The sequence below is a fragment of the Tachysurus fulvidraco genome, chromosome 2 (assembly GCF_022655615.1).
Source record: "Tachysurus fulvidraco isolate hzauxx_2018 chromosome 2, HZAU_PFXX_2.0, whole genome shotgun sequence".
Lineage (NCBI taxonomy): Eukaryota > Metazoa > Chordata > Actinopteri > Siluriformes > Bagridae > Tachysurus > Tachysurus fulvidraco.
This window is the reverse complement of record NC_062519.1, coordinates 27,303,220-27,322,849: the sequence shown is the minus strand read 5'-3', so window position 1 is coordinate 27,322,849 and position 19,630 is coordinate 27,303,220. Positions and strand designations below refer to the sequence as shown.

The following is a 19,630-nucleotide window of genomic DNA, read 5'->3' as shown; positions in this document are numbered from 1 at the left end:
ATCCAATCTAAATATGGTTCCAGGCTCACTAATGAGCACCTCTACATGTGTATGACAATGGTCCTGACTCCAATCAAGCCCAGGTTTAAAATCCTGGCAAGCCAAGCTAGGGCTCAGTTCTCTCACTGAGATATAAAAGAGAGAACATTATAAATATCTACAATCATACACATGTTATATGTTCTATGTTACGTGACAATAAATATTGTCAAAAGGTTGTTGAATTGTACTGAATTTATTTGATTTGACAGTCAGGTATTGATTGCTTGCCGATGTTGATACAACTACTAGGCTACATAAATATATCACACTAACTAGTTAGACATTATGATCTTCCAGACCTTCGCTTCAAGAAATTTTCTCTCACTGGACCTATTTCAATTTTAGTTGAATACCTCTGCTCTACAGTAAATAATGTAAATGTAAATAATGTCCTTTCTACAACAGGTTGTAGTCTAGCAGAAAGTTTGTAACAAATAATTGTCCTTGTGCTTGCTTGTTTTGATTTTCTAATGAACATAACGAATGAGGTTTTTTTTTGATGAGCATGCAAAAAAGTAAACAGATTCATCTTTTAGATACAGCAATATTTACAATATTTAAATACGGTAACTATTAACACAGATTCAAGAAATACTCCAGAAGTCGGTCTCTTTCTTCTAATTCAAGAATTAAACTTTAATGCAAAGATAAATGACATCAGGTTAATCAACAAAAAAAAAGAAATCCACTCTAAGCTTCGATCACACTATTAATCCAGTCGATGTAAGCTGAAATGTCGGTGTAGACGTTTGGTAACTCTGGATACTTGCAGTTGCTATTATTATTGAAGGACACAATGCCCACTGCCACCCCATTACAGACCAGAGGCCCACCGGAATCAGCCTGTCAAAACAGGACACATTGCCTTCTCATTATTCAAGAAATATATGAAGCAAGCATACACTTAATGTCTGTCCACTTTAATAGGAACATCTGTAGACTTGCATATTCATGCAGTTATTTCAGCCTTTTATGTGGCAGCAGCACAACACACAAAACTGTGCACATACAGCTCAAGCAAGATAAATGTGATCAATGTGATCTCTTTATCTGTGGCCTGGATCTCTGTACCAGATTGGCTGGTTTGGGTTTCTCAGAAACTTCTGCTCTGGCATTTGCACACACAACAGTCTCTAGTTTACTCAGAATGTTCCATGAATTGCCACTTTCTTATCAAAACTGGGTCGTTGAAGATTAGAAAGAACTTCTTCCAAGTCTTCAACTGCCTAGTTTCTTTTGTCCATCCTTCTCTGATCTCTCTCAACAAAGTGTTTGAGCATCCAGGTCCTACACACAGAATGTTTTTTGTTTTTCGCACCATTCTTTGTAAACCACTGAGACTGTTGTGTGTGAAATTCCCAGATCTGCTGTTTTTAAAATACTCACTAGTCAAACAGGATAATCATGGCACCACCAACCATGCCATGACTATTATAACAGAGATGACACTTTTCTCCATATATTGACCTGTATCTGCATGATTTTATGAATTGTGTTAATGAGACATAATTGTCTGATGGGATAACTAAATACATGATCAGGACATTTATCTGCATCATCGTACCTGGCACGCTCCACTTTTAGTTTCATAGCCTCCTGCACACAGAATGTTATCTGGGAGTTTAAACAAGTCCGCTTTAGTCCACTCCTTTTCACATACTGTGATGTTAATGATGGTCACATCAGTTTCCAGGAGGTCAGGAGATAAGACTTGATCTTCAGTTTTTCCCCATCCTGCAACTTGGCAATTTATATTGTTATCCGGATGCTTGCTTGAGATTTCGATGGTCTTCACATGTACATCATTTGGACTGATTTCTGGTGAAATCTGCTTTTTACAAGAGAATTCATGTTATGTAAAGAGTCAAACAGGTCACTGTTATATTAATTAACAGTGGTGTATGCTGTTGATATCTTGATATTTATATCATTTATCTATTAATTTATATAAGTTCATTTCTGTTGTTGTTTACATTTCCTGACTGTTTATAGCTTTATATTTTAAAAAGAAAGTGTAAAGTCCTCTATAATCAAGACTTTCCATTGTCAGAAAACGTACTGATGGTTACAAAGCACTGCCATTAGCGACTCCTTCCATAGCAATAACAAATAAGCAAGAGTTCAGTAGTGAATATTCCACTGTTACACATTACAGCTCTAGGTAATAACAGCTGTGTTGATATACAGCACCACAGCAACATTATAATTAAATTATATTCATTATATAAAATTTTATAAACAAGCAATTAACACTGAGTGACGGACATTTCTGACACAATTTGGAAACATATTTTATTTTTTTTCACTAATGGAAATAAATCCCAAATAAGCCATAGATTGAGAGAACCAGTAGCTAGTCCCCAAAATCTCAAAAGTGATGCTTTACACGTGCACCATGTTTCATTGTTGGATATTATGTAGTTATTCTTTTTTTTATTCTCAGTGAGTGAGGATGAAAATTTTTGAATGGCATTTGAGTGTCTCATCATCATCTCTGCGGTCTTGTAAGAGAATTAGCTAGTTACAGTAAGCTTTTCTGTCAAGCATTTGTCTTTTAAAGGATGATAACAAACTATCTTCTTGTGTGAATATTGGACAAAGCTAGCTACTCCTTTGATTGGAGCTGAGTGACAGGATGTAGCAAGCAGGATGGGTTGATGTTCATTCCAGGTCTAGTAATAGTTTGTTATACTGCAATCCATTACTACATTTACTACAGAATGTCTGTCAGGCTGTTTCTGTGTCTGACAACACGCAGTACTCTATCCAGCTTTGGCTTCTCTGGGAATTATTTTCTTGAAAAAACAAAACATAAGAGTAACAACGTTTGCCCATATTGTGTCTGAAATGCCACTTACTCAATATTACAGTCACACTGTTATATTGTGTTGATATGAAGTACAACAGCACCTTTGCTTACCTTCAGGAGCATGATGTCATACCCCAAATCTGGTTTTATTTTGTAAAATGGGTGGACATGCACTTTTTCCACTGTGTATCTTTTCAGATCATTTCGTTCCGGATTGATGTTGTGACTCCCAAGGACCACATTAAGGAAATTATGATAATGCCTGTATTTAGGATCGGACAAATAATTAATCACATTAAAATGAATAAATCCACACTTCTGCTTATTAAGAAAAACACATCATGAGTAACTTACTTAAGGTAGCAGTGTGCTGCAGAAACCACGTAGCTGGGGTTTATGAGAAATCCTCCACATTCATGATTGTGTTGATACTGCACAGATGCCATGTACTGCAGTGAGTTCTTCTTGGCTTTTTGGCCATTGATGATTTCCTCGCCGTGAGTGCCTGAAAAAGTTTTAAATAAAAGAAAGGGTTTTACTGGTAAGATTCAGTTTGACTTAATTCAGTTTTAAGATTCAGTGACACTTAAGGGAAGATGGGAAGATAAATTAGTTATTGATTTACTATGACAATATCTGAGATTTTCAATTTTAAGATACATGTAATCGACATATAAAGAGCTGAACATTTTGAAAAAAAAAAAAGAATCTGCAGTATTTTTCATTATTCTTCAGAAGCTTACCATTTAAAGTGAGGATGGTGAAAGCTACAGCAAGCAGCAGGATGTGTAACACTTTCATCTTGCCAATGACACACTCACAAAAACTCACCCCTCTTATATCGCTGCGTTTCATCACCTGCTGACAGTGGTTTTCTTTATTAGGCAACAAAATGTGTTCATGGCCCTGCCCCTTTGCTTAGAGTGAAGTGCCAAGCATTTATGGAAACATATTAGAATAAATATGCTAATAATGTATTTTTTTAACACATAGAAAGAATCAGCCATGAAGTGCGCTTATCCATGTGACGCTCAAAAATGAAAGAAAACAAAAGATAGAAATCAAATACTTAAATATTCACAAAGCTTACAATTATTGAAAATATTTATTTTAAAATAATTATTAGCTTAAAATATTTTTTTTTGCCTAAAAATCAAAATTAAACATCTGAAGAGGAGTAAAACCCATTCTTTGTTGGAATCACTGCAGGAAAAAACCCTTTTGGTTCTACTTTAGTTTTTTGTTTTTAGGAGTGATTAGAGTTTTAAGTATGTACTTAATAACATTATGTACTGCATAAAACTAGATACAAAACCTCAAAAACTGATATCTTAAGGAAATCCTGTGTCGTTGATATCTTAACTTTTCCATCTTCTCATTACCAAGATGTATTGCATCTTTCATACGTCCTATAATTTAAGATCAAATACAAATATGATCAATATTCTTTCAAATATTTATGACAATATTTGTGATGTCTGATTTGTGATATAACAAACACAGCTGACTGCCATGGTAAAAAACATCTAAACATTTTGACTAGTACTGGTCACATGATGGTTTAAAGTTATATGTTTTAGGTGAGTTGCTTAGACGAAGCTTAAAACTCAATGGTTGGTAGCTGTTGTGCTAGTGGGTAAGAAATATAAATGACAAACCTGACATGACATGTGGGTAAAATCAAATAAAGCAAAAAGAATGTAGACGAACGAATGAATAAGTTGTACCTGATTATCTATAATTTATTTTATGATCACAGAACAGAAGTGCTGTTTGAAGATAGGATCAACATGATGAGCATGATGTACTGCATGAAGCTTGAAGCAAAACCTCAGATGCTGTTATCTTTTGAAGCAATTCTGATTTCTTATCTTGTTCAACCTCTCAGAAACGAGATGTATTGCAGATCATTTTTGCAGTCAATCCTGTATCTAATAATTGTATTAATGATCATGATGTTGCCTGCAAATATGTTACAATTACTATAAATAACAGAGCAAACATCCCCTCTCTCTCCATCCCCACTGTTTTATGCACCTCCCTTTTTTTGCACGGACACTTTAATTCTGGACTGTCACTGTCACTTTAACTCTGGACTTGCACAGCACAGTGCCACTTTATACACTATTTACACACCATACTTCATATGGACATTCTAAGGACACTTTAACTCTCGACTTGCACAGCACAGTGCCACTTTATACACTATTTACACACCATACTGCACTTGGACACTTTAAGGACAATCTTTAAAAACCATACACATTGATGTATATGTATATTTATGTATATGTATATACATTATTTCTTCATATTCTCCATATATTTCATATTTTTATATAGTTTTTTATATAGTCTTTTTATATAGTTTATAATTTCTTATTTTATTCTAATGTTATTTTTTTGCTTTTTTATATTCTTTATTCTTATACTGGACAGTTGCATAAAGCATTTCACTGCATATGGTACGCTGTATGTATGTGTATGTGACAAATAAAATTTTATTTGATTTGATTTAAAACAGGTTTTAATCTGCGGAGAGATTTAAATCAGCACAGTGGATATCTTCATTCTCATATATGATACAAACTGTACATTAATCACAATAAATGACATTAATCTGTATATTGTATTTGTACTATGAGTAGCTTTTGTTTACGTGCTGTATTGCCCTTGTTTTTACCTTTTGCTTTGATATAGATTTTCTGGTTTGTGGTCTGTTTACTTTTTTTTTTTGCTTTTTTTGTTGTGTTTTTTATTATTGATTTATTTATTTTTCATTAGTAAAGACACGCTGCATTTGCATTCGTCCCATAAGGAGACAGAATCAAAGTTTTCTTTTAATAAATAGTGCATAGGACCTCCTTTAGCTCTCAGAAGAGTCTCCGTTCTTTGGCAGTGACCAATAATTTGTGTTCCAAGTCAAGACAAAATGATGCTCTAATCACTGCAGATTTGTCAGCTGCACATTCACACTGAATATGCTACAGCACTGCATCCTAATGGTGCTCTAATCTATTCAGATCTTGTCAATGGGCAGAGCTATTCATGTACACACAATAAACACTGTTTTTATTCTGTACAGCAGAAAAATGAGAGTTTATTTTAAGCCATTGATTTCATCCTGTCATCCTACTCCAGGTTAAACCCTGTTTAAATGATGTGCTGTAACTTTAGAGTGGTTTCTTCTGAACAGCCTAGGTGTGAAGTTTCTCTTTCTTTGGGCTCTGCATCCATCCCTGTGTGAGAATTTGAGTCTTTTTCAGACAACTATAACAGGCCCATGTGGGTGCCACCTGGCTCTTTCTCTATCTGAGTTTTTCAGCCTGTGTGAGCCATGTGTCCTTCTTAGAACTGCTAATACATTCTCTTAAACTTTATTCATTTGAAAATCTATAATATTATTTTTTATTATTATTATTATTATTATTATTATTATTATTATTATTATTATTATTATTATTATTATTATTATTACTATTGTGGGTTCTTCTTGTTATTGTAGTACAGTTCTTACTGTTATGAAAGTGTATTGCGTGAAGACCTGAAAAAACTGTGTGCACAGGCATGATGTGGCTGTTTTAAGGACAAGTCATGTCAAGAAGCTATTGTTGTCATTTCAAACAATGAAACAGCATTCTTCCGAAACCCTGGTGCTACATAAAATAGAGCTACATATAACAACACAGAACTAAGGTCTAAAAGTAAATTCGCATATTTTCACATATAGCACATGGGTGCAAACTTGTGCAAACAGTGCAAGACAAGAGACAGTGCTAGTATACAGACTAGTATACAGGTCTTCATAGTTCTGAGTGCAAATGAGAAAGCTTGTGTACTGTATGTGTGTGCGTGTGTGTGTGTGTGTGTGTGTGTGTGTGTGTGTGTGTGTGTGTGTGTGTGTGTGTGTGTGTGTGTGTGTGTGTGTGTGTGTGTGCATGTGCATGTGTTGTCAGTCCAGTCAATAGGAATTAATAATTCTGAGTAAGCTGTTTAAATGACATGTGCTGTTGTGGTGTGACCTTACTGTGGTTTCTGTAGAACTCTCTCCAGTTTGACTTCAGTTGTAACCAGACTGTTTGTACTTTGTATTACCTTTCACATGAGAAGCATGAGAAATTATTTTCTTTGTGACTTAAGACTCAAGAAATCAACATTCTTGTTCTGCCTCTGTGTCTTTATTTAAGAATCACATATTTTGGAGCCATTACATGATATCAAGTTACTCAACACATATAAAACACTCCTTAAGCATCTCTTTTGATCACGCTCGTAATCCAGTCAGAATAAGCTGAAATGTCAGTGTAGACATTAGGAACATTTGGATATTTACAATTTTGAAAATAATTGAATGACACAATGCCCGCTGCCACACCGTTGCAGACCAGAGGCCCACCAGAATCACCCTGTCAAAACAGGACAATGTTTTTTTTTCAGCCTTCTTATTGTTCAAGAAATATATGGAGTAAACATGACATTGTTCTCATACCTGGCATGCTCCACTTTCGGTGTTGTAGCCTCCGGCACACAGAATGTTATTTGGGAGAACCATATTCACCTTATTCCACTCCTTCTTACAGACTGCAATATTAATGGTTGATACATCAGCCACCAGGAGGTCATTCACCTTTTCCTGGGTTTCAGTTCTTCCCCATCCTGCGACCTGGCACTTGCTATTGGGCTTAACCTGTTTGCCCTTGCTTGACAATTTGATGATCTTCACACCCTTATTCACACTGACTTTCTCTGAAAGCTTTTTTTTTTGTTCAGAATACACATTATATATAAATATTACAATATGACAGGGTTTGTGTTAATAATTGTGGTTATATATGAGTTCTGTAAGTTGTAAGTGAATATAGTTCAATAAATGAATTATCTTTACCTTCAGTAGCATGATGTCAGATCCATTACGTGCTCCCTTGTAAGATGGGTGGATGTGCACACTTTTCACTGTGTACCTTCTCAGATTATTCCTTTTCGGATCGATGTCGTGAGTCCCGAGGACCACACTGTCACTGTTTAAGAACAGAGCAGATATCAAACATTCTATATAATATAAAGGCAAATAAATCCACAAATTTCTGCTTATTAACACCATGATAACGTACCTAGATTTACAGTGTGCTGCGGTAAGCACGTAGCTGGGGTTTATGAGGAATCCTCCACATTTGTGTATCATATTCATCTGCACAGATGCCATGTACTGCAGTGAGTTCTTCTTGGCTTTTTGGCCATTGATGATTTTCTCTCCATGTGTGCCTGCAAGAACTCGTATTAGTCTAATAAGATTTTTTCTCCTGTTTACACAACATGACACAAAAATGAAAAGGAGTACCTTTAGAAGATAGTGAATAAATAAAAAGTTGTGTATTTTCAGGATAAGAATATACAAAGTAGACAACATGCAAGTGGAATAATGTATGTGCAGTATTCTTCATTATTATTCATATGTGAGCACTTACCATTACAAATGAGGATGCTGAAAGCTGCAGCAAGCAGCAGCATGTGTGACATCTTCATCCTGCAGCTAACACACACTGAGACAGACTCACACCACTTATATAAGGTCTCACTGCATGACCTGCTTATTGTTTGTGGTTATGTTTTTGTTTTTTTTCCTTTTGTAAGGCAATAAGGTTCAGCCCACTACACTTTAAGTGCTATAAAATACTAAAATCATGACATGACAAACATTAACTATCACTTTAAATGATTAATTTATTATTAAAATGATTAGTATTAGGACAAAATCATTTATGACATTGAAATTTAAATTTCACATTCAAACATTTACACTGTATACGTAATCATATGGGCAGGTTAATGTCACAATATGCCTTAATTGTTTAACTAAGATTAAACTTTATTATTTGCAACAATAATCCATGACAAAGTGTTCTCTTCATGCTGTATACTGTATTCTTTTATGTTGACTGATATGTACAGGCAGTCTTGACCTCCAGACAGTCAAAATCCCAAATGGTAGTTTTTGAGTTTTTTTTCTATTTAGTTAGATGCTTTGCCTTGTGTGAAAAAAAAATGCTTTACCTGCCATTGTATCTGTCTCAGCCCCTCACTCGTGACAATTATACAGCACTTTCAGCTGCAACATATTTTAAAATGGCTCTATATTATTATTATTATTATTATTATTATTATTATTATTATTATTATTATTATTATAGCAGAGATGTTGAGTTTCTCTTTACGATTGACGAAGATGGACAGGATTAAGAACGAGTACATCATAGTGACAGCTCATGTTGGCTGTTTTAGGGACGAGGTCAGAGATTGAGATGGTTTGGACATATGCAGAGGATGAAGATGGTTATATTGGTAGAACGATGCTGTAGATGGAGCTGCCAAGTAAGAGGTCAAGAGGAAGGCCAAAAGAGGAGATACATGGATGTGTTAAAAGAGGATATGAAGTTAATTGGTGCGAGAGTAGAGGATGTTGAGGATAGAGTTATATGGAAACAGATGATTGTTATTATTAATTTGATTGTATTTTGAATTCTATTTTATTTTGTTTTTATTGTTCGGTTATTACCTTTATGTGCATGCATTACATGAAGAGAAACCGTGTGCACTGTGAGATTTGTGTGAAACGTGCTCAGTATGAGAGCTCAAGCTGAGCTGTAAGAACAAAGGGCAAATTTCACACAAGCAGAATGTGGTTGTTTAAAAAAGCAACAGTGATACAAGTGAGGGATACCACATTATAACAAACTTTCTGCTTTTATACCAATGTGATAGTCTAAATGTCATTAATTGTCTTTTGCCTGCTACTAAAAGCTGTTTAAATGATATGTGCTGTGGTGGTGTGACTTTTCTGTGGTTTCTACAGAACTCTCTCCAGTTTGACTTCAGTTGTAACCAGACTGTTTGTACTTTGTCTCACCTTTCATGAATTTTTTTTTTAATCGTCATGATATTGCTATAAAAAAAACATACTTGAGAAACAAACACATTTCTGACAGCTTTATATTACCTTTTACATGAGAAGCATGAGAAGTTATTTTCTTTGTGACTTAAGACTCAAGAAATCAACATTCTTGTTCTGCCTCTGTGTCTTTATTTAAGAATCACATATTTTGGAGACATTACATGATATCAACACATATAAAACACACCTTAAGCATGTCCTGTGATCACTTTCTTAATCCAGTCAGAGTAAGCTGAAATGTCAGTGTAGACATTAGGAAAATTTGGATAGGTGCAATTTTGGTTATAATTGAATGACACAATGCCCACTGCCACACCGTTGCAGACCAGAGGCCCACCAGAATCACCCTGTCAAAACAGGACAAATAGCACAAATGTTTGTAATGTGGAATCTTCTAAAACCATTAAGAGGCAAACATTCATGTATCTCCATCACTGTACCTGGCATGCTCCACTTTTTGTTTTATAGGCTCCTGCACAAAGAACGTCAGGTGGGAGCGTAAACACATTGGCCCACTCCTTCTTGCAGACTGCAATATTTATAGTTGACACATCAGCCACCTGGAGGTCATTCACATTACTTTTCCCAGTTTTAGTTTTTCCCCATCCTGCAACCTGGCACTTGATGTTAGGCTTGACTCGCTGGTGCTTTTTTGGAATTTTGGCAATTTTCACCTTTTTATTAAGCACGACGTCCTTTGTAAGCTTGTTTTTGTAACAAAAAATACATGCTATATGTTAGCAATACAATATGACAAGGCTTGATGTTACTGGAAAATGGTTAACAATAGTGTAACATTATAGCATAATAATCTAAACAGCTTGTGCCACAAGCACAAGACAACATAACTTGTCACTTTACAGATGAAGTTCATCTGTCCTGAAGATTTTCCCGTGGTGGAACACTTACTGACTAACAAAATGCTGACACAGGATTTTTTCAATAAATGTTAAATGCACAGCTCCTGAAAATCCTTTTCAATCAATCTTTTAATCAATTATTAAAATTATTAAAAAATACGTACACAAACTTTGTTTGCTTTGTTAAATAACAGCACATTATATCTGTTGTTTTTTTAAAAAATATTATTATTAGGTGTACATTATGTGAATTGTCCACCACCGAATGAGTTCTAACTATAGACTTTTACTATAGTTGGTAATATAACCCTGTGATTCCAAATACAGTCAAAATCACTGTCAATGTCAAAGCTCTGGCTAATGAGATTCAAGAATCCAACAGCACTTATAAAGATGAATACACAACAGATAATTGTGTCCTAATGATATTATGTTCTGGTGATTTTTTAGATAATTATAAAGATCTTATAGCTTATTTAGTACAACAGCACTCTTGCTCATGCAAATTAGCTTAATAATTCTGTATCATAATTAATATACAGAAGGCTCTGTAAATGCTATGGTTGTTCAGTGGATTTATCCATACCTTTAGTAGCATGATGTCAAATCCATTACGGGGTCCTTCCTTGTAAGAAGGGTGGATGTGCACACTTTTCACTTCGTATCTTCTCAGATCATTTCGTGTCGGATCGATGTTGTGACTCCCGAAGACCACACTGAGTTTATCCTTACTCCTGTATTTGGGATGAGCCAAATATTTAATCACATTTAAACTAACAAATTTGCATACTTCTGCTTATTAAGAAACACATCATGAGTAACCTACTTAATGTAACAGTGCGCTGCAGAAACCACATAGCTGGAGTTTATGAGAAATCCTCCACATTTATGAATGCTTCGATGCTGCACAGATGCCATGTACTGCAGTGAGTTCTTTTTGGCTTTATGGCCATTGATGATTTCTTCTCCATGTGTGCCTGAAAGAACTTTTATTAGTCTAGATTCAGTTTCTCACATTTACTCACATTAACAGATCATGACACAAAAATGATTATATTTAGAAGATAGAGAATGAATCACAAGTTGTGCATTTTCACTATAAGAATATACAAAGTACACAATATGCAAGGAGCTCAGCATATCAGATAAAAAATAAAATTTCAGAAGTGAGCACTTACTATTACAAGTGAGAATGCCGAAAGCTGCCGCAAGCAGCAAAATGTGCGACATCTTCATTCTGCAGCTCTGAAGCACACACTGAGACAAAGACTCACACATCTTATGTGCAGACTCATTTCATGACCTGCTTATTGTGGTTTTCTTTTCCAGGTAAAAGTGTTCACCCATCTCTGGTTTGAGTGAAGTGTTATTAAATTGAAAGTGATATATATATAAATTGTCAGTAACACTAGACACTGCACTACCATGCCACCCAGGTGGAGGACAAGTATTTTAGAAATTGTTTCACACTCAAATTAATTTGGGTCTCTGATCTGAGAAGCTGAGTCCTGTTTCCTACTGTGCAGAAACAAGCACATCAACATCAGATTGTCCTTAGCCTACACCATAAGGATGTAACCAAATGCAAATATGTCGCTCTGAATGAACAGATAATGATAGAATCATTGCGCAATACCTGCCGGTTCCACTCTCCTTGTTTCCTTCCACAGATGTTGCTCGTAAGATATAGATATGTTAAAGTAATATATGATGATGTGACAATTACTACTTTTGTTGTGATAATATGGCCACCACTATGCCTACTTGCCTGTAAACAGAACCATCACCTGATGGATTAGAAATGTGTGTGAATCAATAGTATGCAGTAAAAATCAATGTGTTTCATTGAAGCCTGTCACTGACACTGAGAGACAGAGGCAAGGGAGAGGACACAAGTGCAATGGCTCTTTATTTAACAAAGCAAGCTCAGCACCAAAGACTGTCCCGTCTACCTGTCTACCTCCGGCTTTCCAAGATGGCGGCATGGCATTAGCACGCAGCGGCCACTCCGGATTCAATCCCCTCACACACACTCTTCACTATCCTGCCATCTGGGAAAAGGTACCGATGCATTCGGGCCCTCATGACCAGACTGTGTAACATTTTCTTTCTTCAAGCCATCAGACTCCTTAATAAGTGAACTGAACTGTACTGAGCACAACACACACACGCACATCAACTGTATGGACTGCACAGACCTACACCAAATACACACACTTCCAATATACATCCATCAACCTGTTTACATGCTGTTTTTCACACTGTTTTTTTGCTCTTTGCACATGCTGTCTGACATTTCAGTTGTCCTTTACAATATCTCGGGTAACTTTACAATATCTCAGGTAACTGCTGCTATAATACTGTGTTCATTGCATGTATTTCTGCACATGCAATATTGTTGAACATACAGTATTTACACTGGTTGGCGCAGTTTCTGTTCATTGTCTTGTATTTTTTGTTTGCACTTTTGTTTTGTTTTCCTGCACCGTCTTGTTTGTCTTGCCCTGCACTGTTTGCACCAGGTTGCACAGATGCACTTTATGTTCGGACTACTTACTAAGTCCTTATAGCTCTGTCTATGTTTTATGTAGCACCAGGATCCTGCAGAAACGTTGTCTCATTTCACTGTGTACTAAAACAGCTATATATGGTTGTAATGACAATAAAAGCTTCTTGACTTAACTTGACTTGACTCGCAGGAAGTTTGAGAGGAGGGTAGGCGACCAGATTTACCTTAGTAGGTTGTCACACTGCTCAGGGTTAGGGTTAGGGTTAGGCTTGCTCTCCTCGGGAGCTTTTCAAGGTTTCTCCCAGGCCTCCTAATGGACAGTCAGATGCCTCTCTTCCACCAAAAAGAACCGAGTGCTGGTTCAGAGCTAATGCTGGTGCTGGTTCAAAGTTGGCTCCACGGGGCAGGCGGTTTCACCTTTGACTCTGGCGGGAGTGGGTGGTCAGAAAATTTAGCGGGAGATCCGCGGGACCCGGTGGGATTTGGCATGTAGCTTTTTAATAAGAATGGAGTCAACACATGACGCTGTGAAGAAGATTAGTATTAGCATTAGTATTAATTTATCTTATTTAAATGCAATCATGTTTAATTCTGTTATTCTGGACATTAGCCTGAACTAATAATTAGTCTGATCATTTGTATACAATCAAAATTTTCACAAGCTCTCAAGAAAAAAATCCGCAGGAGTGGGCGGGAGTGGGCAGGAGTGGACACAAACATTGCGGGTGCGGACGGGAGTGGGACATGCAGCTTGAGGGCACGGGCGGTCCTGGTCAGAAATTTAGCGGGAGCGGGCGGGTGCAGGTTTATAAAAGTCCCGCACAGAGCTCTAGTCTAGACCAGCAACGTTTTGGTACTAAGTAAGAACCACTTTTCCTGGTTCAGTGCCGGTGCTTTGGCGGTCAAAACAGAAAGAACTGCTTCTAAATTAGGCTCTGGCTCCGAACCAGCACTCAAACTGCCTCGGTGGAAAAGAGGCAGAGATGACAGTAGGAACTCCAGCCACCGTTATTCCTGTGGATTGGGGTCCACCATGCTCTGGAAATAGGGCTGGCCCTGGAGCAAACAATGAGCAGCCATCATCACTGCTGAAGAGGTCCATGGGTTACAGGTTTCACCACTGCTGAAAGCAGATGGTGTCAGGCATAATCATAGTCAGAGGTGCCATGCCACTCTTGCCCTCCTGCTGTGTCCATTTGTCAGCCAAGTATTCTGTTCTGAGGCACACTGTAATACAGAGGCAGGTTGACAGGACACAAGTGCAGATGGGATTTTTATTCAACACAAACTGATGAGTCCTAAAACAAATCTGTAAGCAATGCTCTGTATATTATGTCGAAAATGCAGCATTTTTATTCTTAGATGCACATCTGAGCACATACTGATACTATGACCCGAAAGCCACCGGAAGTAGCAGAAAGATTAGGCATGTTTGTCATGCTACAAACACAGAGTTGCCTCTGACTCATTACACATTGTATGACTTGATCTTTGAACAGCCTTTTTTAACAGAATGTTTGCCTTTTTTTCTCTTTTATCTCAATTGGGTCAAAACAACACATTTCTTCTTTGGATACAAAAGTAATATGTTCAGTCGTTTCACAGATTTCATGGTTAAGAGAGTTGTTGAAATTTAAACATTTTATTGTCAATGCTGGGGCAAGGATAATCTGCACCCCAGACATGTCTGTACATGTTGAAGCTGGACAATGTCATGTGCAGGAGAAAAACAGACAAGGTGGCCATCAGTACAATAAAGAACACTCTGCTTAAAAACCTTAGCAACAATGCTCTGACTGATATATTTTTACACACACACACACACACGCACAGTTCAGTGGTGGCCTCAGAACGGGGTACAGGTTTGATCATTTGTGCTTGGGTGCACTCTATATTCTAAGTTCAGCTGATAAAATGTTCAGCAGTTAAATAAACTGACAGCTCATCTTGTATCTCCATGCATATTTATAGGTCACTTTCATAGTTTAGTTTCTTGGACATTTATTCATTTATCTTCACTACCTACTTTATTTTGCTCAGGGTTGCTGTTGACCTTTCCCAGGAATACAGACACAAGGTAGGAATACACACCGGATGACAGACACACACACTTTCACACCTAATGTAGCCAATTCATCTATCAGAATAACCTACACATCAACACATTTTGCAATGCATATTAATTTTGTGCCCTGCTACATTAATATAGGATGTCTTGTCTAGTCCATTTCAGGTCTAGATTGTACTGTAGCAAACAAAAGATGAAAAAGTACTAAGACCTGGGTTATTGTTCTAAATCAGTTAAAAAGTACACAGCTTTACTAGTGGCTTCAATGTACAATATGCTGCAATTTTAAGAGTACACATGTGCAATCATATTAAATATTGTGTTGTTGACTCATAACAGGAAATATAAGGGGCCTCTGTAGAAAGGAACTGAATTTGTATTCACAAAACAATACCCATTAGTATGATCAAAGTGTTTTCTATTACATGCATCAGAATTCTTTTTTATTACTAAACTTGGCTCTGTTTGTTGTTTAATGCATTATCAGTGAGTAATTATCAATAATGAGATCTGTGGCCCCTTTGTCATGACCATGTATTGCTGAGTAAGAAATTCTCACCACACACCATTTTCCTGTGTAGGCTTATGGTAAGCAGTTCATATCTGCTTAGACATTCTGAGACATTCTGACTCTAGACCACCGACATTTTTTAAAACGACCCTGCAGTGCAAAACTAACCACATCTTTCCAACGATAAACTTCTGATGACGTGGCTTAAGGTAACATGAGGCTTGTGGTGGTCTGTTTCAGCAGAAAAGGCTGAAAGGGCCTCACATGATTAGCCTTAATGAACATAATGAATATATTCATTAATGTATTTTTTAGTTTATCACAGCTCCATGGCCCTTCTTTAATCAGAAGAGAGTAAGCGATGGAAACAACTTCCAGACAAAATGTTTACTCAAGCACATTTCAGGTCTCTCAAGTTTTGAAGACTGGCAAGAGTGACATATTTTAAATATTGACATAAAACATTCCAAAACTTAATATTTCAATTAAACAAAACATTAAATTGTACAATGTAGTGCTGTGTGGTTAGTAGCCTTTTTTCATTTATGATAGATTCATTATTTTATAAAATCAGGGCCACCTGGCACCATCTCAGGGCCCCCAGTTTGAGAACCACTGGCCTAGTCTACTTGTTCTGGCCTAGTCTACCTGTTGTCAGTAAACAGGCTGTAAAACTGTTGGCTAAGTTACAAACACTCATGAAAGACTGATGCTGGTTATCTGGGAAACATTCTCTAACAGCAGTCAAAATGTCATTGTCAAGTCAAGTCAAGAAGCTTTTATTGTCATTTCAACCATATATAGCTGTTGCAGTACACAATGAAATGAGACAACGTTTCTCCAGGGTCAAGGTGCTACATAAAACAAAGACAGGGCTAAGGACATGTAAGTAGTCTTAGCCACATAAAGTGCAACTGTGCAACCTGGTGCAAACAGTGCAGGCATAAAGTTACAAGACAATACAAAAAGTACAAAAAATGCAATACACAAAAGACAATAAACAGTAACAGAAACAGCGCCGACCGACCAGTGTAAATACTGAATGTTCAAACAATATTTCGTGCAGTAACATTAGAATGAACACAGTTTCTTAGCAGCAGGTCCTTTGGATAATATATAGAGTTGTGCAATAAACAGCAAATGACTGAAATATTGTATAGTATGTGCATAATGGCTGAGATATTGTACAATATGTGCAAAAACAGCTGAAATGTTGGACAGTATGGGTATTGTGTCAAACAAGTTGTGAATTTGTTGTAACATTAAAACAGGAAGGACTTGCTCTGTGCTCAAAGTGATGCTTGCAGCTCCAGTGGTTTTCTCTGTGGGTGAAAGAGGATGATGCTGAACAATTCCAGGATATGATTTTTTGTCATTTTTTGTTGCATAAAATCTTACCCATATACAATAGTGCTATTTTCTGATTGGCTATTGCGTAGCCTATTTTTTTAATTGGCAGATAAGTGTCAGGCTCGACTAAGAACTCCAGGGGAGACACGCTTGATTCCTGCCAAGTTCCATAGAGAGAGCGGACAGATACATTTTGGGTGCTGTGGCTTATTAAATATATCATAAATAGTACGTTTTTCTGCCTGAGAAATACAATGTGTGGCGGGAGAGCATGACAAATGACTGACATGCGTGACTGACACTCTCAATGCGTGACACAATTTATTTCATTGGTAGGTACAGTTTTACAAACCAATACGTACAACAGTTGTTGGTTATGGCGTCAAGAGCCTAATATCAGATGCTAGTATTTTATCCCACAAACTTTCAGTAACTAGCACATATTTAACCAAAACTACCATTAAAACTCTAATTATAGTTCTAGACAGTGACTCAGTAACAGAGATCAACAAATCAACACAAGCAAACTTGATGCTCACACTGATCAAAGCTGCAAAACTCTTTACAAACTTTCCACAAATAAATTTCACAAATGTCATAAGTCCACTTACATTAAAACATTCTTAAATCATTTCTAATTAAACGATTCTTTTTAGTAGAGGCTTTATCCTGTTTCAAGTGAACCACAAGATATGACGTCAGACACAACCTTACACACACAAACACACAGAGGGGTTACTTATTATAGCCATCCAACTTACTAGCACAGGGCTGTCAAGTGTCACGCATTGAGAGTGACAGTCATGCATTTGGGTCTTTTGTCACACTCTCCCACCACACATTGTATTTCTCAATAATAGCCAATCAGAAAATAGCACTAGCTTAAGATTTAACGCAACAACCAATGGAAAAAAAAAAACTTTCATTAGAGCAGCAGTTCCGGAGTTGGGGGTGGGGGGGTCGCAAGATCATTTCCAGAAAATTTATTTATTTATTTATTTATTTAAATTGTTAAAAAAAAGCTTGTAATGATGTGAGGATAAATTTGGGATAATTAAAATAAACTGTAATAAATAAAACTTTGTTTGCTCCTATTAATTACGACAGTCAATCACAATTTTTGGATAACTTTATTTCCCTGAAGGAGACCCTCCCGGCCAATATGACTGGATAAGGTCACCATTCAATGTAACCACGGCAAATCATCCGGCGTCAGATAAGGAAGATGCACTAATAGAACTATTAACCGATCGAACCGAGGACGGCATTTGACGGCAAGACGCTGGATGAGTTCTGGGTTTCTGTCGCGCTGAAATATCCACAGTTGTCGAACGCCGCGTTCGATGTACTCATGCAATTTGGCTCAACGTATTTATGCGAAAAGACATTCTACGCGCTGACTTACATTAAGAATAAACACAGGTCACGGCTTAACGTGGAAGATGATCTGCGGGTAGCATTCTCTAAAATTGAACCGAGAGTGGACCTGCCTTGCTCCACGCACAGTGCCCATCTGCCACAGGCGTTTTTTCTGAATACATTTACAATTACAAAACAATTATACATTTAATAAATTATAATGGTTCCAAGGCGCCAGCCCCCTGTCAGCAAATTTCCTTTGGCCCAGATTTGGGCCGGATAAACAGCTGAGCTGTGGCCCAGATTAGTTTGTGTTTGTCGGTCCAGATATGGCCCACATCTCCTTTGCCAAAACTGAACCAAAGCAGCGCCATAAGTTTACCAAACATGAGTCAAATGTAATTTATGTGGCCCAAATATGGCACACCTCTTCTTTGCCAAAACTGCACCAAAGCAGTGCAATAAGTCCACCAAGCATGAGCCAAATGTAATTTTATGTGGCCCAAATATGGCACACCTCTTCTTTGAAAGAACTGAACCATAGGAGTGCCATAACTCCACCAAACATGAGACAAATAATACAATTTAATGTGGTCCAAATATGAGCCTTATATGCAATTTTAGTATGGTTGAGTTCTGTTAAAATCTAACTGCCCATATGTGCCACACATGTAAAAGTCTTATTAACTTAAAGGTAAATGAAACACTCAACAACAGATGTACATAAAACAATTTACTTCAAAACAAGTGTTTTGAAGTGTAAGTGTAAGTGTAAATTACAGCTTTAAGAGTAAACATAAGAATACATTTAAGTATGTATTCAACTCAGAATAATAAAAATCACAGAAAAAAAAATACAAAAAAAATCAGATTAACTTGTACAGAGAACTTAAATTGAGAAATTGAGTTTTGATGTGCCTAATGAGGGTCGGCAGTGTTTTGTTGGGCCTCGTGTTTCTTCATTCGCTCCCTCCTACCCCCCTCTCTGTCTCTGCAATAAAGATTCATTTAAATAATGCTAACAGCAATACAACCTGGAGCTGGAGGATAATGGGGAAAAAATCATTTATAAGAGAGATTCCAATGGACCGTCTGCAAAGTGCAAATCCCGAAAAGCGAATACTGTACTGTCACCAAATTCAGCTCACACATCACTGATGTCCTGATAGTTAT

At 36.9% G+C, this 19,630-nt stretch overlaps 2 protein-coding genes across 2 annotated transcripts; both read right to left on the bottom strand.

The window, feature by feature from the left end:
* Positions 1–651: 651 nt before the first annotated feature.
* Positions 652–8,424, bottom strand: LOC113657885 (polyserase-2-like). The gene is made up of 10 exons (XM_047807481.1): positions 8,317–8,424; positions 7,963–8,113; positions 7,737–7,869; positions 7,341–7,604; positions 7,105–7,257; positions 3,595–3,763; positions 3,206–3,356; positions 2,963–3,113; positions 1,607–1,873; positions 652–885 (listed from the first exon to the last, which is right to left on the bottom strand). The coding sequence occupies exons 1-10, from the start codon at positions 8,372–8,374 to the stop codon at positions 733–735; spliced, it is 1,650 nt and encodes a 549-aa protein (XP_047663437.1). The 5' UTR covers positions 8,375–8,424; the 3' UTR covers positions 652–732.
* A 1,493-nt stretch (positions 8,425–9,917) lies between these two features.
* On the bottom strand, positions 9,918–11,980 carry LOC125140726 (trypsin-like). The gene is made up of 5 exons (XM_047810078.1): positions 11,839–11,980; positions 11,487–11,637; positions 11,247–11,394; positions 10,241–10,504; positions 9,918–10,147 (listed from the first exon to the last, which is right to left on the bottom strand). Exons 1-5 carry the CDS (start codon positions 11,936–11,938, stop codon positions 9,989–9,991), a joined length of 822 nt encoding a protein of 273 aa, XP_047666034.1. The 5' UTR covers positions 11,939–11,980; the 3' UTR covers positions 9,918–9,988.
* Between the last annotated feature and the right edge of the window lie 7,650 nt (positions 11,981–19,630).

What these genes read in the sequence shown, in the direction of transcription:
- LOC113657885 (XM_047807481.1), bottom strand. Translation starts at nt 8,374, where the DNA reads ATGAAGATGTCACACATGCTGCTGCTTGCTGCAGCTTTCAGCATCCTC. An exon ending in CAGCATCCTCATTTGTAATG is followed by an intron (nt 8,114 to 8,316) that starts GTAAGTGCTCAC and finishes GAGTTCTTGCAG; the next exon opens with GCACACATGGAGAGAAAATC. An exon ending in ATGACATCATGCTCCTGAAG is followed by an intron (nt 1,874 to 2,962) that starts GTAAGCAAAGGT and finishes TCTTGTAAAAAG; the next exon opens with CAGATTTCACCAGAAATCAG.
- LOC125140726 (XM_047810078.1), bottom strand. Translation starts at nt 11,938, where the DNA reads ATGTGTGAGTCTTTGTCTCAGTGTGTGCTTCAGAGCTGCAGAATGAAG. An exon ending in CGGCATTCTCACTTGTAATA is followed by an intron (nt 11,638 to 11,838) that starts GTAAGTGCTCAC and finishes AAGTTCTTTCAG; the next exon opens with GCACACATGGAGAAGAAATC. An exon ending in TTGACATCATGCTACTAAAG is followed by an intron (nt 10,505 to 11,246) that starts GTATGGATAAAT and finishes TACAAAAACAAG; the next exon opens with CTTACAAAGGACGTCGTGCT.